Source organism: Salminus brasiliensis, chromosome 7 (genome assembly GCF_030463535.1).
Source record: "Salminus brasiliensis chromosome 7, fSalBra1.hap2, whole genome shotgun sequence".
Classification (NCBI taxonomy): Eukaryota; Metazoa; Chordata; class Actinopteri; order Characiformes; family Bryconidae; genus Salminus; species Salminus brasiliensis.
In genome coordinates, this window is record NC_132884.1 from 11,121,210 (window position 1) to 11,146,125 (window position 24,916).

A 24,916-nucleotide genomic window follows, 5' to 3' on the forward strand; every position below is an offset into this window, starting at 1 on the left:
AATGTCCATTTTTAATGAGTGCTCCGCTATTACCCCAGATGCTACTCCTGTTCCACTGTTAAATTTCTTACAGTTGGTGTGTTTTAAGTTTGTTTGGCATTTGTTTAACCTTCTCTGTATGCATAATCATTTATAGTGATTTCTTTTGAAGCTTTGATTGATTACAGAATGTGTTTTGCAATTATTTTAATAGTTAAATAATGAAAGTTGCTGTTTTGTTTCTACATAAGGTTTTGCTTTTATGTATAACTTTAAATGTTTTAACTACCTTCTATTCCCTGTAGTTTTTTTTTTTTTTTGTACTCCGCTTTTTAATCTTTTTAATGTTTGTCCCAAAAAAACCCCCACAAATGATTGAATATTTGCTACCAATCAGTGCTGAATTTCCGGAGCTCAAAAAATGGTATTCGGGCCAGCCCTACTATTACATAGATATGGCAATCATGGGCCGATGCTGATGTCTAGCATTCTTCATGTACATGTGCCAATGCACAAAAAAAAACTATCTGCAAATACAGACATGGCTCTGATATCACTGTACATCCCTAAAATTAACAGGTATGACAAAGCAAGACAAAAACTGTGCTTTCAAGGCCTGGAACTAGCTTAAACTAAGAACTAGCCATGGTGTGTGAGAAACCTATATTAAAAAGACCAAGTTAATATTTATTCAAACGCACATAGGTGTGCTGGAGAAAACAGTACCTACCTCATTCATACCAGGGGTGATAGTAGGTGCAGCGATGAAAACAACGTAGGGGGCAAATTCGGCTGTCCGCAAAACTTTCAGCGCCTATCAGAAGCCAAAATTTGGTGAATAACAAATTATTAACCAAGACAGCAAAAAAAATACTGGTCAGAAAATACGTATTGCAGGCATGTTATTGGTACCTGCGGCTCTACATCCAGGATAGAGACCATGCCCTGCTCATGGATTTTGCGGATGGTCTCCAGCCGTGTGCCATACATAGCGTCTTCATGGCTGCCATACTCCAGGTACTCATTGTTTGAGATGTCCTGCATCATCTGATCATGAGACACAAAGTAGTAGTTCTTGCCGTTCTCCTCGTCCTTCTTAGGGGGTCTGGTCGTGTCTGTAATGAATGAAAAATAATCCATTAATAAAAGGTCCCAATATTTAGACAATTAAAAATGTTTCAGGTAGAGATTTCCCGATCCAACTTTTTTAAAAGTCTTTATTTTGAGCATTGGGTAATACAGATCCAATTTAAAATTAGTGGTGTACAAATCCGAATCAACTGACCTCACCATAATTTTGCTACATAAGAGATATGTGAAACCGCAGAAGTTACTTTTAAAAAAGGGAAACTGTCTAATAGGTAGGTTACTATAAAATATAAAGTCACATAACCATACACAATCATACACAAAATTACACAGAAAAACACCACAGAACACTCAGAGTAGTTTATGTATCTGTACTGTCGTCTCTATATGATCTAATGTTTCTTTCTTTTTGTTATAAATAAATAAATAAATATTCATATATATATAATCTCTCTCTCTCTCATATATATATAAAAAAGAAACTGCACATTTAAGATAAAGATATGTATATCTCTTAGATTATAGATATGTTGTTCATATGCTGTTGAGAAGTCTGTTTATTTTATATTTGTACTTAAGATTTAGATGTGATGCTTTGTTTGGAAATATATTCTATTTTTAATTTTGATATTAACAGGCTAAAACGCTTCATTTTCATGTTCTGTTTAATCAAAATCAAAATGGACCAACTAATCCATTTTGGAAATAACTCTGTGCTGTAGCCCTACATAAGTCTTTGAGTTTCATATTCTACTTTAAAATAGTTCCACACTGCAGACATTTAGACTACTTTGTTAGCATGGCTACAGGTTGTGGATAATGGCAAATATTAAGGAAAATCCATTCGTGATTAAAAAGTGAGTAAATGGGTTTAATTTATGGTCAAAGTTAAAGTCAATAAAGTACAAACAGAAGGTGAATAATTCAAAGCTGATCCAGTCTAATATAACCACTACCCTATCCACTAAAATAGGTCTGGATCGGATTGGGACCAAGTAGTTACTGGAAGTCATTGTATTGGTGCACTCATACTAGTTTAAACTGTCTAAATGGATTTTCATTGCTGACATTTAGGCCATTTAGGAAAACATTTAAAACATTTATCTACAGTACTATGAAGGACAGTACTTACTAATGGTGTTTGCATGGGTGTGTGCAACTTACGTGGAATCGGGTATGCAAATCTGTCTGGGTGCTTAGCAATCAGTGTATTCTTGATGTGTCGCCTGCCAACGCCATGGGCACCTACAGAAAGAGACATGGTTTAATTGAAGATGCAGCAGTCGAGAAGAGCTGATGCCTGCCACTAATATGAACAGAAAATGGCTCAGCACCACATACCTAACAACACCAGCGTTTTCCTCTTGAAAGCAGGCAACTTCACAACCTCTTCATATGTGACAAGATCTAGTTGGTCAAACACTGGAGCAGAGTGGGAAAGGAGGTGGAAAAAAAGGTTGTGTTCACTCAAATGTGTTGACTATTTTGCACAGCATAGCATGGTAATTGCTATGCTGTGGTAACAATAACTGAAATCAACTGCTTTCTGTAACCATACGTTTCTTACACCTCTCTACTAAAATTTTGGACCACTCTTCTTTTGCCAACTGCTTAATGTATATGAGATTTGAAGGCTACTTTCTCCCAACTGCTGTTTTAAAATCTCTCAACAGGTGTTCTATGGGAATTAGTTCTAGACTCCCCAGTGCTTTTTCTTGAACCCTTTCTGATTTGAGTCAACTTTTCTCCATTTAAACTGGAACATGTGATTCCAATATTTACAGCACCTGTCTTGCCACAAATGCAAAAAACACAAAACAGAGATGCCAACGTATTTGGCCATGATTGTATACACATAAAAAATAAAGTACCGGCAATATTCCAACATTCCGAATATGGATATGCGCTGTGAAACACAAAACTTTACTGGTAGATGAAAAAAGGTGTACTGGTATTTCAACAGCACAGTAACTCAAGACATTAACATAAATACAGGTCACAAGTACACAACAGGACAAAAGGGGAGAACATGGAGTACTGCCTTGTTATAATTTAAGTTACACAAATGGCTGTTGTCTAAAATGACTCAAGAACTGTTAGGTTAAAAATACATGAAAGATGCGACAAAGATGAAGAGCAAAACAAACTGACAGTGTTAGTCAGCTGCTGTACTTACATGCAAGGAGGCCATTTAGGGGAGACAGCATGAAAAACGGACAAGGGGAGGAAGGGGCAGTGGGGGCATTGAAATTGGTTAAAAAAATAAAAAAAACATTACAACTGCACTGCCTGCTGCTGTAGTTGCAGGTGCAAAGACACAATACAACACTGCAACTGCTGTAGAGCACAGTGCATGCTCAGAAAAGGTTAGACACATCGGTAATAAAGCCATGCAGTTTTAGTCATAGTAACACTTTTCCCAATTCGTATTAATGCATGACTACTATTCTTATTAACACATGCCTAAGCAGTGCACATTATAGTGACACCTGATGAGTTACATCAGGCCTGTAGATGCTGTTTGTGTGTGTGTGTGTGTGTGTGGTCAGTAGGCCATGGTGTCTCTAATCAGATAATGTGGAAAGTAGGGCATGGACTGGTCAGAGGATTAACGCCACAGCAACAGCTGGCACGAAGACAGGCCTAGCCGCCAAGGCCTGTGTGTGTGTCTTTAAATACAGCTCTAGAAACCATTAAGAGACCACTTAATTATTTTTTAAATTTCTTAAATTTGCATCCCTACGTGTATGGCAATCATTTTATTCCAGGCATTTCATCAAACAATACACAACATACACAACACAACCCTAAATACATTGCCTATAAATAGCAAAACCAGAGAAACTGATAATGTGGGTGGTCTATCAATTATTTCCAGACCTGTAGGAATGATGAGAACAACTATTACTAAAACTGGTGAGATTTATACATAACAAGTCCATACACACAAACCCTGAGGTTAACTGAGAGATTAAGGAACTAATTGAAGGTCTAAGTAAGTATACTTGGTGAAAGTCATCATGAACCCAACAGCCCAGCTCTGTTCAATTTGACCTACCTGCATTGTGCTTAGCTAGGTATTTGTCTTTGTACTGTTTCTTCTTTTTTCCAAACCAGGTACAACTGGCCTGCTGCTCCTGCTTTGTTTTTTCCATTGCTATACAGGCTACTCGCCTAAGGGATACACAGAACACACTCAAAATCACACACATACACCCTACATATCTCAGACACAAGCTCTGTTTTTAACACTATTTCAAAACACAGAGTTATACATATGTCCCATATAAGATCTGTTTGGTGTTCAAATTGAGTTGATATGTAAGTTTTGACAGAAAGCATACTCTAACCATAACCCCAACAACCAAAAATAAATGTTTTTATTCTTTCAGCTTTAAAGATTACTTTTAAATTACAGTACTAACTTTTACAGCTAAATATAGCACAATCAATACGAGGGAATACAAATAAAACAATGCATGTCTATATAAGATATATTCCGCCAAATCGGTGCCATTTCTGTACCCAGGAAATTACATGTATAAACGTGCACAAAAAATAATTGTAAAATAAATTGTATTATTAAGCAGTGTCTTATACATTGACCTAATTGCAAATATAAGATATATATAATTAAAAACATTAATAAAAAAACTACTCAGAACCCTTTAAAAATAGCATTTGTTACTTGTCCCCGCTCTCCAACTATACACTTTACCATGAAATATAATTATTAAAATCCTGTAATTTTTTTGCATTGTTGTTGACTCAAAATCGCATCTATGCTTTAAAACTATTTTTTATAATAAATCCATAATATTTAAGTTAAAATACACATTTAGTTAATGTTCCTATGTTTTCATTCAGTCTTGTTACCATAACACATTACCCCATCTAAAAAAAAATTTGAACATTCCAAAAGTCACAGGAAGTTGCATTAGTTGGATCTTCTGAAGGCCAGGGGAGGACCCTGGAAGTTCCCTCCTTTTCTGTTTATTTGATCATATTGTAACTATGACTGTTCTGTCCTGTTACCTAAATTAATTTAAATGTTAATTCTTAGATGATATATGTTTATTTTTTAAATACAAATCTTGGATCTATAATGTGTTCATATACATAACATTATGCAAGCTGCAGATCCACAACCAAGCACTTCCAGGTGTAATGCCATTGATCAAAAATAGCCCAGTATTCTGATCCAAACTTGACTGGATGCAGTGTGTGGGCTCAGGATGCAATATTGTGGCTATATTGTGGCTATATTGTGGCTGATTATAGAAATTATCTGTGCATGTGATGGAGAAATAACCAGTGCAAGGGAGGAATTCAGCTACATATAAGGTCCCTGTTAAAGGCTAATCTGTAACTTTCTAGTTTATTCCAGTTAACTCCCATGGAAAGTTTCCAACTTTACATTTTGCAACCTTAGTTGTGTAACCAAATGTTAGAATGTATTTAGAAAGTAGCTAAAAGAAATGGACATGATTGCATTGCAGTATGAAAGTCTGCTTATCAAGTCAGAGATAATGTAACAGTACATTTTAACTTCAATGTGTTATTTAATGTGATGCATGTGTGTGTTTCAGGCAACATATAATCAAAGGCAACAAAATAATCTTTAGAAGTAAATTTAAGAATTACAGATTCTGTTGAAGAAACAAACCTAGAAACCCAATGTTCATTCATGTTACTTGATTATCTTTTCTACAAAAATAAAGATAAACCACTTTTTTTCCCCAATTCTGTTTTGTCCATTTATCCATTTGTTTAATAAATTACATGATGAAAAACTTCAGGTTTGGGTCTTCTTGAAAAGAACAAAATGCATCTTTTAGAAAAATACAACATACAGGCATATAGAGTGATTTTTTTTAGAACATGCAGTCAACCATTTGACATGATTTCAGTTTTGATAACTGGACGGAGACAAATGTAAATCTTTGGCTTAGAAAGCTGGCTGAGATTGACCAATACATGTTATTAGATTCAGAGTTGAAATTATTATTATTATTATTTTTTATGGAGTTACAACAAGCAATGGCACCCATTCGGTGGAATGGCCCATTATAGACTAAAACTCCCTTTCTTATAAAAAAAAGTACGAAAAATGTTATTTTGTACTGCACATAGAGGTAGTCCCACTGCTGGCATTCGGTTGATCCTACTCTATCTCTGACAAGTTTCACATTGATTAACAATAATAATTCTGTATCTTTATTGCTAACCAGAAGTCTCTGCAGTCTGTCAGCAGAAGCATGTTTGAACTGTCTATGAAGCTTCATTAAGATTGTGTTTTTCAGCTGAGGTAGTTTTAGAGTTTAGAGTTAGTTCTGAGTTGGTTGAGTTTAGTTGTCACAGCGAGATTGCAGGCCTTATTCTTATCATTGTCCATAATGTTGAGAATTGTCCAGAGTATTTCTTTCTGCAACAGATGCTTCATCTCATTTTGACTTCATTTAGCGTCATAGCCATTCCTGTCCACATATAGTTTGTGTGCATGCAGTGTCGGTAACTGAACCAAAACACTCAGTCATGAAGATTTCTGCTTCGGTAGTTCGTATATAGAGAATCATTAGTTTTACAATCGTCAGTTAGTTTGACTTGCTCACCTCTGTGGACAGTCCTTGGCTCAGTGAAATGTGCTTCGACAAACTTCACATTTTGATGTGCGACCATATCAGCCCAAGGGATTGGTTCAAAATCGATGATATAGTCCGTCATAGAAGCACTATTGTCTCTCATAATAACTTGAGTATGTTTGTACGTTCAGTCTGTTTCTTCTTTGAGAAACAAATTGCAGAGTTTTGCAAGTAAATTGCTTGTGCCAGTGTCTTTATTCAAGTCATCTACCACTCTTTCCATCGCCGTATCCTTCGCTCCTCCTGACAGCGCCAAAGCCACAGAAAGCCCCTGCTTACTTTTCTCCAGTTCTGTAACTCTGGTCCAAATAGCAACTTCATTCTTTCAACTTTCGTATGGTTTCCCTTCATCAATCATTGGCAGTTACTAACCATCCTCTACTACCAATGTTACTAAAAAACTGACAAACTTTACAGGCTATAGTGCAACTCCTTTATTTATCCCATTTACAGCCAACTACACCAACACTTCCGCCAGGGCTCTCTCCTCCCCCCACCACTTGGTTAGTTCATAATTAAAGTCTCCTTTTGAATTATGGTTAACTTTCACAGGTAAACACAGCACAACCAATTTAAGGGAATATAAATAAAACAATGCATGTCTATATTATAGACCTAACACTCACCACTCTTGCAGCTCAGGAGAGGGAATGAGGCCAGCTGTTCCATTTTTGGTGTTCTCCAGCTTGCCCTGCCACCAGTTGTGGTCATCCTTGCTGATAATTTGGATGATGTCTCCAACCCGGAAGCGAATGCCCGCTTCTTTGCAGGGGATGAGGTCATCCTTGGCTGGGTCGTACTCAAACTGCGCTCGCACAAATATCTGCGGACAAGTGATGACATTTTAATGGTCAGATCATTGCAAACTGCTAGACAGGAGGGAGGAGAGCTGACAGCAATAAGGAGCAAGGAGCTGGAGACACAGAGGAGGAAAAAAGGAGGTAAAAGTAGAGACAGAGAACAGAATCACTGTCTTGTCATCAAAGTGAAGTGAAAGTGGGCTGCATGTTTGCAACAGAAATAGGCCATAGCCGCTTTAACTGAAACAGAGGTAAAGTCATGACATCATGTCACCCACACACCAAACACACATACACGCACGCACAACCTCTGCCCAAGCAGCACTTCCCCAGCCCAAAGGCACATGCCTGTATCGTACAGACCACAAGGAAGACCATACTACCAAGGTGCCAGAAGGAGGTAAGCAGGATGGGCAAGTGGACCTTTACTAAGGTGGGCTAGAAGCTACAGCTAGAAGCTACAACTACAAAAGCAAAGCCATATGAAACGGCTCAGTTACAACCGAGTGCAACAAAAACAAAAAAATGGTCAACACCAACAAAGTAATGTGCAATTTGTCGCAGTAACGTCACAGAGGGAGGGGGAACAGGGAGTCGGTGGGAGGAGAGGAGCTACGCTAAGATCCTAAGAGGATCTGATCTTAGGAAACTCACCTTCATAGACATTTTATCCTTGATTGCAGGTCTGGTGATCTAAGGGTTCGAAAGCATCACACGCACGCAAACACACACATACATACGTCATGCAGTATACCAAACCTGACATTCATAGGACTTAGGAGGAGTCAAGCGCTTTAAAGGGCCGTATGAACACTGGGGTAGGGGTCTCATCATTGCTGTGCTTCGAGAAGACCAACTCGAAGGCTATTAAGCTCAACCATGTTATCGTAAGCTTTCAGAACATGATCATTACACATATCTACATTTCTGGAAACATACTGTTCCACACTCTCACTCACACCATTTATGCCTTTGCGTTGAATCAAGAGACATTATAAACCGGCCACTGGTAGAAATGAATGAGAGTTCTCGAAACACTCAACATGGTGTCGTTACGCATAAAGTCCCATTTTTCAGCAAAATGGGCCAATCAGCTGGTTATGCCATTAGCATAAAAAAGCATAAAACTAAAAAAAAAAAGCTATTTTGCTCTTATAACAACATAATTAATTCCTTTTTCAGTCACCGTTGTTTGTAACATGCCAGAAGAGTCAACACAGTGGCCCCTTCATCAGACTAATGTTGGCATCCACGTAAGTATAAACGCTCACAACAACGTACGTCACTTGCACAGGCTACACCACAGACTCGGAGTTACTTGGTGCACAAGCATAAATCAGTCTTTAGAAAAACTATACTAATAATGCAAAACTAAAAGTCTCAGTTCTTCATCACATTAATTCCACAAGATGTTAGTCAAGGTCACACCACCTCTAACAGTCTTTACTGTTCACTCAAGGCAGGTTGGGTCCATGGATTCCTGTTGTTGGTGCCAAATTCTGATCCTACTATGCGTGTGCCTCAGTAGAAACTGAGAATCATCAGACCAGACCAGTCTTCATCTGTCCAGTTTTGGTAAGTCTATGCCCACTGCAGACAGAAGAGTCTTCTGCTGTTGTAGCCAATCAGCTTTAAGGTTTGACGCGTTGTGCATTCTTGAGATGCTGTTCTGCTCACCACACTTGTACTGCCACACACTGAATGTTTTTCTCCATTACATTATGTCTGTAAACCCTACTGCTGTGCCAAAAACCCCAGAAAATCTGCAGTTTTACACAAGCCAGCCCACCAGGCACCAACAATTATGCTGTGCTCAGAAACACAGAGATAATTTTTTGGGGAATTTTGTTGGTTGAAATTACATATGGACCAATAGATCCACTTAATGTTTACATGACTTGCTGTGTTTCACAACATGACTGGCTAATAAGATTTTTAAATGCACCAAAAAGAGTAGGTGTATATGTGTTAGAGTGAGTAGAGACACTTGTTGGGTGAAACGGTGACATAGCAACCAACAAACCATGTAACTGCCTGCTTTAAAGATGCTTACCTGTCGTCCTTTGGGTTGGATAGTGGATGGCAGATCCTGAAAATTGAGAAGAATTTAGAATTCTTGCTATTTGTTGGGGCAAAATCAAAATGGGTTTCATTGCACATGCAAATTATGAGCAAATATAACATGATTGGCGAAAGTGTCAAACTGTAATGCAATATTCTCACAAATGTATATCAGGATTATTTTTGTCTTGAGAAACCCAATTGATTAATAAAGAAAATCAGTAGCAAGAGAAAAAAACGTTTAAAAAGTTATATTAAAACATCTCTAAATTGATATGCATGTAAACAGAGCTACTGTTTAATAATTGTACCAGAATGGAGCTGGTGACACTGGCATGCCCGTTGGCAGGTGATTGTCTGGACAGGTCAGGCGAGTCTTTCTGAAAGAGGACCAAGAATGCTGAATGTGACAAATGCAAAAGAGAAGAGACAATAGGCTGTGTGGGAGAAACATGAAAATGTAATCAGTTCAAGGTTAATTGCTTAAAAATCATGCTGCAAAAATGACTATCCCCTATATGACCATAAGGTGGCAGGAAAGAACAGGGTTACAGTGGAGGGTGACACTTGGCACTGGTTTCTCAAAAAGGGATTAAAACTAGACCCTTTGCAACAGCAGAGTGTGTTGCATAAACAATATGACAGTCGGTCGTACTCCGAAAAGCTGTGTTCGAATCTTTAAACCAAACACAATAGATTATGGTATTCGGTGTACATTGATAATACACCATATGTTACTGTGCATTATGGGAGTGTTACAATGCACTGAAAACTCAGCACTACATTTTAGTAGATCTCTACAAAATGGCGGGAACGCCAAAGTAAGTGCACTATGTAGTGAATAGAGTAGTTTCGGGCACAGCTCTAGACATTTTCTTTTAACTAGTGAACCTCCATTTAGATTGTTGTGTAGCAGAAAACCAGGTCTGTCCAGGAAAAAGCAGCAACACTTACATCACACGACAGGGACTGACTGCGGTAACTTGGTACAATCTTAAAGGTGATACTCCCACGCATCTCTCTCTGGATTAGAAAAAAAAAGTTACAAGTTCTTTATATTTATTTCCTTTGTTAAAGTGATCAATCTAAATGTTAACTTTTGATAAAAGAAAAGTCTAAGAATCTCTAGTCTAAAAATAATTGTAAAAAAAATCCCCACACACCAGCATCTTCTGAAGCTGCTCCACTGTCTGATTAGCTACACTAATGCCATTAATCTCACGAATTTCATCTCCTACGTGCAGTGTTCCTGTACACAAAACATTAATAAACAAACACACATACAAATACTGAATATTTGCATTTGCACAATAAATCAAGTGCATCACAATAAATCTGACCAGTGCCCTAAATTAGCACTACCTTGCCGGTGAATCATCCCTCCGTGCATAATCCGGGCTACAATGCAGTGGTTCAAGTCATTCATTTTTAGGGTGATCCCCTGCAAAGGAACACGAGAGAACATTTTTGTGTTATGTTTAAACTGAGTTTAAAATCAAGAGTTTGTTCATTTTAATAAAATGATCTCCCAAGTCTTTTGAATCATTTTCAGCTAGAATTTGAGTGCCCCTGGATTGAAGCTGTTACTTAAACAAAGGGTGGCTAGATCAAAGAGGACTAACATTTATATATTTTTAGATACTTACAGAGATGTTTTATGCTGTAAGATGCCTAGTTGTCTAAATTCATATGGAGTAAATAAACTTAAGAAAGCACAGAATTTGTATATGTATGTAGCAGAACTGCATTTCTTTTAATACTCATTCAGGACTTTATTACAATTTTAATTTAAATAAGATGTTTAAAAATACATAAATAAACAAGTTATTGTATAAATAAATAAACAAACAAACAATCCACTATACCTCTGCAGTCACTTTCCCACAGATTAAGGCAAGCACAATTTCAATATTTATACTGCAATTTAGCCCAAAGCATGGTTGTAATTAGCTACGAGAGCACCAAGCCCTAAAACCCAGGACCCATTGGCCGAATAGCTTTGGAGACAAAAGAGAGACTTAAAATGCATCTGGGCACAGGAGGACTGTGTGTGCATTTACTGAGCAGGTGATCTACAGATTACACAAAAAGATAAACGTGTTTAGTTATTAAACATATTTTTCATATATATTTTTTAGTAAACCCTAAGGAGAAGCAAATGTAAACCAAAATAATATCAAATTAAATCACATGGCCAAAGCAGCTTATCTTAACCTTTGGAATAGTACACATCCTGCTTTGTGGTGTGTTGATGTGAAACAAGCTGTATTTCCACAATGTGGGGCTCTCTAGTTACCCCCAGAGTCCAAGACTAGGCTTGATCAATGTAAAGAAACTGGACATCGGTGATCTGATAATGATGAGTGTTTTTTTTGTTGTGGTTTCTGTTGCTGTGGTATTGTTTTGTTCTTGTTTTAACATTGAATTGTTTGGTATTAAGCATTGTGCATGCACATATGTACCATAGGCTCGTCTGTGTTCTTCTGGAACTGCACCAGACGGACACGAGTAACATTCTCCAAATCCATGTCACCATTGACGCTCTCAGGCGAGTCTCCGTTCAGATAAGGGGAAGTGGGTGGGGGTGTGACCCTCAGGGCCTCATCGCTGTACACCTCATGAGCCACCACATCATGTGTCTGCAGCAAGGCCTGCAACAGAGATGCCACAAATATTTACCACTCATAACACAGTCTCCAGTGACTGCATATCAAAAGCAACCTGATATCTGCACAGCACAACTGAAAGTGCTATTTTAATAGAAAGAGAAGACTTCTGTTTCTTAGTCAGTAATCATGTAACAGCCATCATGTTAAGACAAAAACATTTTGGCTAGTTTGACTATCATTACCAATTTTGTGCTCAAATATCAATATTACCTCATTCAGTTAAGACAGTTAGAGTTATTCTTCTAAATGGGCATGCTGTGTTTCAACACACCTTGAACAAACTCTTGAATGATTTTATATTGAAACAACATTCCATATCATGTTTATGATTTACTGCTATTAACACGTGTATGCAAACTGCCTACAACTCAATAGGGTTGATGAAACAATTATATTTAATATTATTTAAAATCATTTCCATCTGGACACTATACAACTGAAAAAATATTAATGTTGCAGAGATGTATATGATAACCGCTCCCCACACAAAAACACTCATCCACACACAACTCTGACATCAGACAAAACTGATCAGACACTGACCTTAAAAAACAAACTAAATACAAATAAACAAAAAAAACTAAATAAAACTTTTACAAATCAACCAAAAGTTGATATTTAAAAAAAAAAAGACAACACAGTGTTGTACTTAACATCCATAAGCCCTTTCACAACACAACCTTTCCTGTGCTGATACTTGCTGCTCTTGAGTAATGCTCCACCACTGCCTCTTTCAATTCCTCCTGCAGATCTTGCATTCCTCCTCGATAAGGAAGTCACCCCCTCCACCTGCATGCCCTCCCTCCCTTCTAACTTGCTCGTCTCCCTTAATGATCTGCACTGCCATGGTAACACCACTGTACATGATAAAGCGTCTGATGGCTTTGCTGCAGATGACTGCTGAATTAGCTAGACTACCTTGTGCAAGCATAACACACAAATGTAAAAGCTAAGATTTCTGTTGAATTAATGCATAATTTCCATATATGTGTATTACTCCTCTAAATGCAAAAGTTAATGAAATATACCATAAATTCAAATTCACTTTTGCAATGATTATGCAATTTTACCATGTTACCATGGTGCTATTTGCTTCTAATGATGGTATGCTTTGAGTGGTTTGCAATTTTATGTTTTTAAAGAATTCTGTGTTTACCTGTGCATTTGTATATTACATTCTGTCTATCTGTTATCATTTATCTAGCTCACCATAAAGTGTGGCTGTGTGAGGATCCTCCTCAGTTCTTTAGCCTCCATGTTCTCTGGATAACAGGAGATGGTCTCCAGTACTTCTTTGGCTCTCTGAACAGCGTCACTGGGAGGATTCCTGATCTGTGGTGAAGATCTTGTGTTGATCTTATCATAAAGCTGAAACATAAACACAAAATTCAGAAATCACCCATTTTACACAAAATACTACACTCAACTCACAAAATACTTGTGACTCGATCCTGACCTGAAGACCAATGACTCTTTTACTTGCAGACAATGAGATCTGAACAAGGTGTGGCATTGAGATACGAAACCCAAAGTGGAAATAATGTGGAGAGGCATCTGGCTGGAGACCTTTTAATGCAAGGGCATATTAGTGATTGGAAACTGACATTAAATGATGGCGCTCTAGGAACCTTTAATTGGACAATAAAGTAAGGACGAGCGTATAATATGCTATACTTTAACAATGGCACCAATTTAATAACGGAAACAGTTTTGGTTCCACTGCAAATTTGGCAGCTGCTTAAATAAGTACCTTTGGGAGCTATAGCTGCTGGGGTGAAAAGGGCTTTAATGTTTACAGTTGCTTTCTTACTTGTGGCAATCATTTGAAGCCTGTTGATCGATAAGAAACTGTGTGTACAGTACAAAATGTTTTGTGTTTTGCTTATGAAATGTAGAATTTTCATTTGTTTTAACTTGATTTTCATCATTTATATAACTCTGTTGTGTTGAATGGCATATGCCCAATAATTAAGTAAGATATTAGACAAAATATTAATCTAGATTTGCATGTTACTGTAATTTGTGTAACATTTAAAACCACACAAGGTCATCATGTTCTGTGAGAACACATCCTGTGATTCACTGACATATGGTCTCATGCCTAAAAAATGATGACAATTTCTCTTGGGGGTTTCCTCTGGATCACTACCTAAATGTTAGTAAGTCAACCGCTTACGTTTCAAGAACTATACATACTCCGTGATGTCTAGACAGCGGATAGCAAGGGTCTTTTGTTACCTTCAAGAGTCAGATTCTCCGTTCGCAAAGACAAAATGTGAGAAATTGTACAGACATGAAAAATGTGAAATGTAATTTCTTATTTCATACTAGTGTGCAAATTTGACTAGCTATCAATAATTATTCATCTTATACATAAAATAAAATCAGCTCTTAAGATTGCTACCAAAAACTTGAAGTTTTTTTTTTTAGTTGGCACTAAATTTGCTAAAGAATGCAAGCTAACTTATTTGAGACTCAAAGTTAAAAAAAATCTGGGCTGAAAATGTGCCTGTAGTGACATGGGACTTAAGGTCAAGATACACGCACATGCACACATTTATGTATATGAACATTATAAATGTTAAAAGTGAATAAATAAATAAATAGAAACAATGCACTAAAAAGCTATACCAAAATACACCGCTTTGTAAAGGGGAACAATTATTTAGGCGCACATTTAAGCAAATAATTACGTAAAAATGCATAATCGTAAATAAGCAAAACATTAGTTTCCACCGTCAGTAAATATGGTGAAGGGATTGAGCTTGCTGACAGAAGTGGTCTCTTTATGGTAAGAAAGACACATTCCTCCTTAAAGAGCTTGTGCACTGGTCTAGGCTCCCGCAGTTAACCTGCATTTGCTGCTAATGTTCCAAGCATTCACTTCCTTTTAGCCATAGCACTTTTAAACAATCTTAACCTGTAAGTGGATGAACAAATTCACAGGAAGCAGCCATGATATGCTCATTACATGTTGCATGCATAAAGGGTGAGAGTGTAAGAAGGGGGGGTCTAAGAAGGGGGGGGGTGTGAAATGCAAACTGAAAGTGAACGCTGAACATTTTTTTGATTTGCACTCTGTAGTTATGTATGAATATATGCCCTTACATCCAGCAGCGTGTGTAAATGCTGGTCCTGGAAGACACTGTGCAGGAAGTCCAAATCTTTCTCACTGCAGTCAGTCAGCGCATGAATCTCCTCTAGACTATCCAGCACCTGAGACACAGCTCCTATAAACACACACATAGACACATATTCACACAAACATTAAGGCCAGAGCACTAAAACATGCCTTCAATAGAACCAAACATTTTCCACACAATATTTCACACAATTACACAAAGTGGGCAAATACAAAAAACACACACTTGAGAATGCAATAAACAGATGCATTAAGTGGTCATGTAGCACAGTTTACATGCAGGGGAACAAAGACACCACGCATACAAAAATACAGAGAAGTTAAAGTTACCACAATAGGTTAGTATGAACAGATCAAGTTTAAATGAAACACTATACCTGACTGGCAATGCATGACCGACATGATTTCTAATGGTGATTACTTTAGGCGTTAATACAGGAATTAAATACAGTAGGTAACAAGAATTATGAAAATTATAAATGTGCTCTGTTAATAGGGATGTGCATTCAGACTAACTTAGATTAGTTAATGAAAGGATGATTAAAGAAATCCCAAAACTAGCATGAAGCTGTAGCCCTGGTGCAACATACCAAGGCATGCACTTAAAAACACACACACAATATATATATATATATATATATATATATATATATATATATATATATACACACATATATACATACATACATACATACATACATACACACACAGTTAAAAAAAAATAAAGGGAACACTTAAAGAACACAATATAACTCCAAGTATATCAAACTTCTGTAAAATCAAACTGTCCACTTAGGAAGCAACACTAATTGACAATCAATTTCACATGCTGTTGTGCAAATGGAATAGACAACAGGTGAAAATTATTGGCAATTAGCATGACACACTCAATAAAGGAGTGGTTCTGCAGGTGGGGACCATGGACCATTTTTCAGTACCTATGCTTTCTGGCTGATGTTTTAATCTCTTTTGAATGTTGGTGGTGCTTTCACACTCGTGGTAGCATGAGACGGACTCTACAACCCACACAAGTGGCTCAGGTAGTGCAGCTCATCCAGGATGGCACATCAATGCGAGCTGTGGCAAGAAGATTTGCTGTGTCTGTCAGCATAGTGTCCAGAGGCTGGAGGCACTACCAGGAGACAGGCCAGTACACCAGGAGACGTGGAGGAGGCCGTAGGAGGGCAACAACTCAACCTGCCTTTGTGCAAGGAGGAACAGGAGGAGCACTACCACAGCCCTGCAAAATGACCTCCAGCAGGCCACAAATGTGCATGTGTCTGCGCAAACGGTTAGAAACCGACTCCATGAGGATGGTATGAGGGCCCGACGTCCACAGATAGGATAGGATTGTGCTCACAGCCCAACATTGTGCAGAACGCTTGGCATTTGACAGAGAACACCAGGATTGGCAAATTCGCCACTGGCGCCCTGTGCTCTTCACAGATGAAAGCAGGTTCACACTGAGCACGTGACAGACGTGACTGAGTCTGGAGACGCCGTGGAGAGCGATCTGCTGCCTGCAACACCCTTCAGCATAACCGGTTTGGCAGTGGGTCAGTAGTGGTGTGGGGTGGCATTTCTTTGGAGGGCCTACATGTGCTCGCGGTAGCCTGACTGCCATTAGGTACCGAGATGAGATCCTAAGACCCCTTGTGAAACCATATGCTGGTGCGGTTGGCCCTGGGTTCCTCCTAATGAAGGACAATGCTAGACCTCATGTGGCTAGAGTGTGTCAGCAGTTCCTGCAAGATGAAGGCATTGAAGCTATGGACTGGCCCGCCCGTTCCCCAGACCTGAATCCGATTGAGCACATCTGGGACATCATGTCTCGCTCCATCCACAAACGTCCTGTTGCACCACCTGTTGCAGGAGTTGGCTTTAGTCCAGGTCTGGGAGGAGATCCCTCAGTAGACCATCCACCACCTCATCAGGAGCATGCCCAGGCATTGTAGGGAGGTCATACAGGCACGTGGAGGCCACACACAATACTGAGCCTCATTTTGACTTGTTTTAAGGACATTACATCAATGTTGCATCAGCCTGTAGTGTGTTTTTCCATTTAAATTTTGTGTGTGACTCCAAATCCAGGCCTTTATTGGTTAATAAATTTGATTTCCATTGATGGTTTGTGTGTGATTTTGTTGTCAGCACATTCAACTTTGTAAAGAACAAAGGGGTCAATGAGAATATTTCATTCATTCAGATCTAGGATATGTTATTTGAGTGTTCCCTTTTTTTTTGGAGCAGTGTACACACACACACACACACACACACATGCTGGATGCTGATGAGAATGTTGCTTCTCAGTCGATAGAATTATAATTATATCTTTTAAGAAAGGTGTTTTTCCTGTTCAATCCAATCCACTATGAAATCTGGCCTCTACCCTAGAATAGACCGGCAAACCACTAGAGGGTGCTACCAGTTGTTGACCCTGATCTAGTATTTACAGCTGCAATATCTCTGCGTTTTCAGTCACGTTCTTATCAAAGCATACTTGAAAACACACTCACAGAAAAGTGAGTTTTGGAGTAACACATGAATTAATTGCACATTAACAGCAATGTAGCAAAACAGTCACATTCTACTAGTCCATTACAATTCACACTTGGCCTGTAGAGATTTGCCCGTACACCTTTTCGTAAATACACAGTGATTTCAACATTTAAATACTGGTAGCTCGAAAGGTAAACAAGAGATACCCATGCACAATCTGATCGGTCATTTAGTTCAATAAACAGCACACTGAAAGGTCAAAGCACAAGTACAGACAGCTATCAAATACAGTGCCTTGCAAAAGTATTCGGCCCCCACTTTTTTTTAACCTTTTGCCAAATTTCAGGTTTCAAACATAAAGATATGAAATTGTAATTTTTTGTGAAGAATCAACAAGTGGGACACAATCGTGAAGTGGAACGAAATATATTGGATATTTTAAACTTTTTTAAGAAATAAAAAACTGAAAAGTGGGGCGTGCAATATTATTCGGCCCACTTGCGTTAATACTTTGTAGCGCCACCTTTTGCTTCGATTACAGCTGCAGGTATGTCTCTATCAGTTTTGCACATCGAGAGACTGAAATTTTTGCCCATTCTTCCTTGCAAAACAGCTCGAGTTCAGTGAGGTTGGATGGAGAGCGTTTGTGAACAGCAGTTTTCAGCTCTTTTCACAGATTCTCGATTGGATTCAGGTCTTGACTTTGACTTGGCCATTCTAACACCTGGATACATTTATTTGAGGAACCATTCCATTGTAGATTTTGCTTTATGTTTTGGATCATTGTCTTGTTGGAAGATAAATCTCCATCCCAGTCTCATGATGCTGCTGCCACCACCATGTTTGACAGTGGGGATGGTGTGTTCAGGGTGATGAGCTGTGTTGCTTTTACGCCAAACATAACGTTTTGCATTATGGCCAAAAAGTTCGATTTTGGTTTCATCTGACCAGAGCACCTTCTTCCACGTTTGGTGTGTCTCCCAGGTGGCTTGTGGCAAACTTTAAACGAGACTTTTTATGGATATCTTTGAGAAATGGCTTTCTTCTTGCCACTCTTCCATAAAGGCCAGATTTGTGCAGTGTACGACTGATTGTTGTCCTACAGACAAGAGGACAGAGTCTCCCACCTCAGCCGTAGATCTCTGCAGTTCATCCAGAGTGATCATGGGCCTCTTGGCTGCATCTCTGATCAGTCTTCTCCTTGTTTAAGCTGAAAGTTTAGAGGGATGGCCGGGCCTTGGTAGATTTGCAGTGGTCTGATACTCCTTCCATTTCAATATGATCGCTTGCACAGTGCTCCTTGAGATGCTTGGGAAATCTTTTTGTATCCAAATCCGGCTTTAAACTTCTCCACAACAGTATCTCGGACCTGCCTGATGTGTTCCTTGGTCTTCATGACGTGAACTCTAAGACTATCACAGAGCAGGTGCATTTATACGGAGACTTGATTACACACAGGTGGATTCTATTTATCATCATCAGTCATTTAGGTCAACATTGGATCATTCATAGATCCTCACTGAACTTCTGGAGTGAGTTTGCTGCACTGAAAGTAAAGGGGTCGAAAAATATATACCCCCATTTTTTATTTCTAAAAAAAAGTTGAAAATATCCAATAAATTTTGTTCCACTTCACCATTGTGTCCTACTTGTTGTTGATTCATTACAAAAAATAAAATTTTATATCTTTATGTTTGAAGCTGATCACATGCAGTTAGGTTAGGTGCCAGGCCCCAGTCCAGACATGCCAGGATAGAATAACAGCTCAAATGGAGACAGGTAAAAGCTCATATAAACAGAAATAATAAAAGTATAAAATAAATATATATAAAAACAAACAAACAAACAACCAACCAATAAATAAATAAAAACACAACAACAGAGGACAGATACACTGGTATCAGACTCTGTGGGATACCTACTTTCTGCAGCAAGCAATCCTACAGGGAAGGCAGCATTAGAATAAATAATATTCAGTGAGTTTGGACACAAGAGAGTAGAGTGAAACACACCCACAAAAACAAAAAAGAAAGAGAGAGAGAGGGAGAGAGAGAGAGAGAGAGAGAGAGAGAGAGAGAGAGAGAGAGAGAGAGAGAGAGAGAGAGAGATTCACATTTATTACCATCACTGGTAACACAAAATAACTGAATGCATAATTATTTATTCCCTTGACCATCTCCAAACACACAATGAAATAGCCAAATCAAATGTATTTGTAAATTGTATGTTTGCATAGTGTAAAACTGCTGTGGTGTCAAAGCACCCATCTAGGAATCCAGTAGAAGGATAAAACAAAACATAAAGACCCCAGTCAGCAAGGCAAAGGAGACAGCGGCAAGGGAAAACTTCCTCCGAGCTAGAGGAAAAAACCTTGGGAAGAAATAAGACTCACAAGGGGCACCAATCCTCCTCTGGTCAAAACCACTTTATATTATTGATCAAATTGATACAATTTTACATTATTAATAAAAAACACCACATAAGACTGTTCTTCTGCTCCTGTGTGCTGATATAATCATAACATAATATAACTAATATAATATAGTAGAAATTGTAAGAATAATCAAAGTAATGATGGTAATAATAATAGTATCAAATAGTTAGGCGATCATGTCGGAGTGCTAATTGCAGCAGCACGAGAGTGGGCAGCTGGTCTGAGACAGCTTGTATTAAGACAGCTCAGTGCAGCTGCTGTTAACTAACTGACATGAGTACTAATGATAGCAACGTGTCTAAGACAGGGAAGTCAAGGGACTGGTGATGGGAGTAACAGAATCACACACCATCACAAACACACCATCCCTACCCAAAAGCATAAAAGGTGAGGAAAAAAAGGAATAATTGTTTCTCTGCAGCAGGCAGAGAAACATGATTAAAAAGAAAAGAAAAAATAAATGCAGCAAATTACAGGGCAATCCGGATGAAAACCATTGCAGTCTGCAATGAACTTGGGAGAACATTTATTTTCAAGCAATACAACAAGCCCAAGCATAATGCTAAAGCTACACAGGAATAACATCAATACAATGTTAAAGTCTTAGGACACACAGACTCAGGACTGTGACTACTGTTAAAGGTACCTCTCCTAAATACTGACTTGAAGGAAGTTGTAAACAATTGTTTAATAATTGCAAAAAAATGTAAATCATCTTTGTAGAGATTTGATCACAATCATTAAAAAATCTTTTTCTGTTAAAAAACAGAAGACTGTGAGTACACACATACACACGCACACTTTCACAACAGAAATAAGCCCTAGACCACCCACATAACCCTACGTGTTCCCCATATGCGCGGCTCACTTATGGCCACAAAAGTAACTTGCCAATAAATACAGTTTTGTGTTGTTGTTTTGTTTAATACATTATGTTGATGTCCACAAATATAAAAAACCATCAGAATTCATGTACCTCAGTAAAAAAACATAGGTTTTTAGATGAATTTCTGCATCTTCTATGCCACACTATGCTACTAAGTACTACAGCCCAATGACATCAGCAATTTAAGAAAACCTAATAATTTAAATAATAATTTCTGCTCAAATTAGCCATTCTAAAGTGTTTCATTTTTATTTTATGCCAAGTATATAGAATTGTGACTTAACATATCTTGTTCTCTGTTGTACAGCAGCAGACATTATACAAGTAAATGGACACATTCCAGTTAACAGCAATCAATTTCAGACCTCTTAAATAATTCAAGGGTTGAACAGTTTTCTTGCCAGAAGGTACTATTGGCACTGTTTCTAAACATCTGTGGGTTTACAATGTATCCATTTTCCAAGATGTCAAACTTCAAATTTATCTGAAAAGGTCTGTGGCCTATTTGAATCATAATCATTCATAAATAACTGATGTTAAATTTTAGCAATACCATCCAGCACTAGCTGCCACAGGGTAAAGCAGTAGCATCTGTCTAGCTTTCCTGTCTGCTACTTGGAAGGAGTAGGATGTGAAAGTTGGTCTTTGAGACAGGGAAGTGGCAGCACTTTCACAACATGTGGCAAACTTCTCCTTGTTGCTGGTTCACATAACCCTTTGGCAAAGATAATTATGTAGTTTCTATTTCTTAAGCACTAAAAAGTAAGTGGAGAAGAGTGGAAAAGTGTGGCCAAGACCTTATAGATAATATTAGACAATAAAGACAATAAAGCAAAAACAATATCTATATTCAAGAGGCATTACACTTTAAATGGTTTGTGCAACATCAATAAACTATCTAAAAGAAAAATAATATTTGCAGTACTGCTAAATAAGACACACCACTAACTATGAAAAGAAGCTGAAGACCAAGATTAGCAGTAACAGAAGGCAGAAGACCCTACCTGAGGACGTAGGGTCCTCTGTAAAATCATGCAGCTCCTCCGGGGGGTCCCCATAAAATGAATTAAATTTGTGGCTGGAGACAGCAGCCAGTACTGCACCCTACAAAAAAAAAAAAAAAAAGAAAAAGAAAAAGAAAGAAAGAAATGGCATTGTATTGGTGATCTACTGGTGGAGCTACTAAGGTGATTACTAAAATATTTGATTATTATTATTATTATTATTATTATTATTAATAAAAAGAAGGAGGAATAATTTAACCATATTTTTTAAGAAACAGGGTAAAGCAGATCACAAAATAACAGTAAAATCTGTCACATCCTTAAAACTACATCCAATCTTTTTACACATTAAATGCACAGTAATGCATTTATCACTGTAGAGGATTTCTGTATGATTTTTCTATGCATATTTACAAATTATTATTAGAAAAACGGCACCACTAAACCAGACATCCGACATTTCCACTACTGGTATACCGCTAAGCTAACAGCACAAAAACATGCTCATCCCTTCAGGTTTCAACAGATGCATGCTTTGACAATTGTGAGATGTGAGATTATACAACCACAACCTGCTTTTATTGTGGCTATTACATTTACATATAGACAGTTGTGTACTGTCAACATGCCCGGCTGGGTTTTCTTTAAGATACCAAAAGTCAACCATTGTTGATATTCGAATGGCTACTCTAAAAGTTCTTAATTTTTAAATTCACTAACTGGGTGGCTAAAATCAAGTGGTCTGTGATCTGATATGGTATAGAAAATGTGAAAATGTTGTGCTGTGTAATACTGTTAAATGTTGAACCTTCAGCTTCCTCCTGGCGTTAAACTTCCTCAGCTGTTCCACAGTTTCAGGTAGGTGGATCTTGTAGGCATAGCGGTCCCTCTCCTTCACAGTAATAACAAAAATAGAATCTGTTCAGTCTGTATAAATAAGAGACTGCACAAATCTTAAATAAGAAAAGCAAAGACATATACTGCATGCATAGACGTTAATTTTTAGTTTGAGTCGGAAAAAAGGTACAAATGTTACAAGTACACACATATATAATGCATATTATTATACTGCTGCATTTACAGGTTATTTTAGTCAGGTGGGATTGAGAGTGTGTGTGTCTATGTATTTCATTTTACTTTTAGCCAGGGGTGGTTGAGGGCCTCGTAGACAGTGATTCTCTCAGCAGGGTCCAACATTAGCATGCGGCGCACCAAGTCCTTAGCACTCTCAGAAATGTGGCTCCATTGTCTAGGGTTCATCTGATAGTACACACACACAAACCAGTCTTTGAGACAACTGCAGAGGCACAATCACATGGCTCCTCTCACTGATTATATATGCATTCTTAAAAGCATTTTGTAAATAAACTACTACCTTGTATTTCCCTTTAATTATCCCCTCAAAGAGGCGCTCCTTGGTGCCATAGAAGGGCAAGCAGCCACTGAGCAAGATGAAGAGAATAACTCCACAGCCCCATACATCCACAGGCTTACCATACGGCTCCCTCTTCACCACTTCAGGCGCCATGAAGTGAGGAGTCCCCACTCGACCTTTCCACACAGAAAGGGATAGAATATAAAGGGAGGGTGAAAAAAAAAACATGCATAATGTCTAAATTACCATATATATATATATATATATATATATATATATATATATATATATATATATATATATATATATATATAAACATGACATAGCCAGCACCACCCTATTTTATTATACAATAAGTACCTAGTGTGTTACAATGTACTGCTTACTTACAATACAGACGTATGAGGCAAAAATGGAAATGTACTGTACTGTAGTACTGAATTAAAATATAAAGGATTTTATATACTGTGTAATTTATTGATTTGGAAACTAAACCAGTTTGACCCTGTTAAAACCTGGTCACTTAATGTGTCTTGCGGATCAGGACAATATCTGGATAAGCCAAGGCACATAAAATGCATTTAAACAAATTTAAAATGATATAAATACAATCGCTCACTTCAGGATATACAACCAAAACACCAATTATAATTGATGTGCAACAAGTAAATATTGCTGCCCACACAACAATCAGATTCCAGTCTGACTAACTGGAGACGCATTTGACTACCAAGTGCAAATGTATGTGGCTAAAATCGTATCAGGATACAATAGAGACACTGACCAGTGACCAGGTGTAAATAGGGTCTTTATTTTACAGTCCAGATTTGATCATATTACCTAGAACATACTAGTAAGTGTGTGTGATAATGATTAGATAAAAAGTTACTATGGGTCCACAAGTATTTAAAAAAATACTATGTACAATTATACCCTATTTTAGTCATGTTACCATAGTATTATATTCAACTTAACAGTAAACCACACACACCCCCACCCCCACACCCACACACAAACCTCCAGCCACCAGGCCAGACTCGCCCAGTTGAATAGCCACTCCAAAGCCACCCAGTTTAACAGGAGCAGAGTTCTCTTTTGATGCCAAGAGCACACAGTGAGGCTGCAACAAATAGGACAAAAATAATTAAGCTGGACCAAAAAAAATGGATCAAACCCATCCTATAAATCAATTAACAAAAAGTAAAAAAAAAAACATTGTAATTTCTTATAAATGTTTCCATTTAGGAGAAAGCATTATTAAATGTTTTTGGTTCTGTAAGTATCTAATCTCCTTCCTTTTAATGAACATCAACTAAGCAACTTTATGCTTAGCCTT

General features: G+C 37.9%; 1 protein-coding gene across 11 annotated transcripts in view; it reads right to left on the reverse strand.

Moving 5' to 3' along the window:
* caskb (calcium/calmodulin-dependent serine protein kinase b) overlaps window positions 1–24,916 on the reverse strand; it is a 57,449-nt gene that overhangs the window by 2,231 nt on the left and 30,302 nt on the right. The window contains exons 6-26 of one of the 11 annotated variants that reach the window (XM_072683843.1): window positions 24,598–24,700; window positions 23,581–23,756; window positions 23,343–23,465; window positions 23,014–23,097; window positions 22,206–22,305; window positions 19,804–19,821; window positions 15,349–15,470; window positions 13,450–13,608; window positions 12,034–12,222; window positions 10,934–11,012; window positions 10,735–10,820; window positions 10,526–10,594; window positions 9,883–9,951; window positions 9,564–9,599; window positions 8,165–8,203; window positions 7,337–7,533; window positions 4,127–4,242; window positions 2,410–2,490; window positions 2,233–2,313; window positions 892–1,094; window positions 710–793 (exon numbers count right to left, since the gene is read on the reverse strand). In XM_072683843.1, the coding sequence (XP_072539944.1) occupies window positions 710–793; window positions 892–1,094; window positions 2,233–2,313; window positions 2,410–2,490; window positions 4,127–4,242; window positions 7,337–7,533; window positions 8,165–8,203; window positions 9,564–9,599; window positions 9,883–9,951; window positions 10,526–10,594; window positions 10,735–10,820; window positions 10,934–11,012; window positions 12,034–12,222; window positions 13,450–13,608; window positions 15,349–15,470; window positions 19,804–19,821; window positions 22,206–22,305; window positions 23,014–23,097; window positions 23,343–23,465; window positions 23,581–23,756; window positions 24,598–24,700 (2,214 nt within the window). Of the gene's footprint in view, window positions 1–709; window positions 794–891; window positions 1,095–2,232; window positions 2,314–2,409; window positions 2,491–4,126; window positions 4,243–7,336; window positions 7,534–8,164; window positions 8,204–9,563; window positions 9,600–9,882; window positions 9,952–10,525; window positions 10,595–10,734; window positions 10,821–10,933; window positions 11,013–12,033; window positions 12,223–13,449; window positions 13,609–15,348; window positions 15,471–19,803; window positions 19,822–22,205; window positions 22,306–23,013; window positions 23,098–23,342; window positions 23,466–23,577; window positions 23,757–24,597; window positions 24,701–24,916 lie in introns of all 11 variants that reach the window. The other 10 variants (XM_072683844.1, XM_072683842.1, XM_072683847.1 and 7 more) reach the window with 10 other exon arrangements.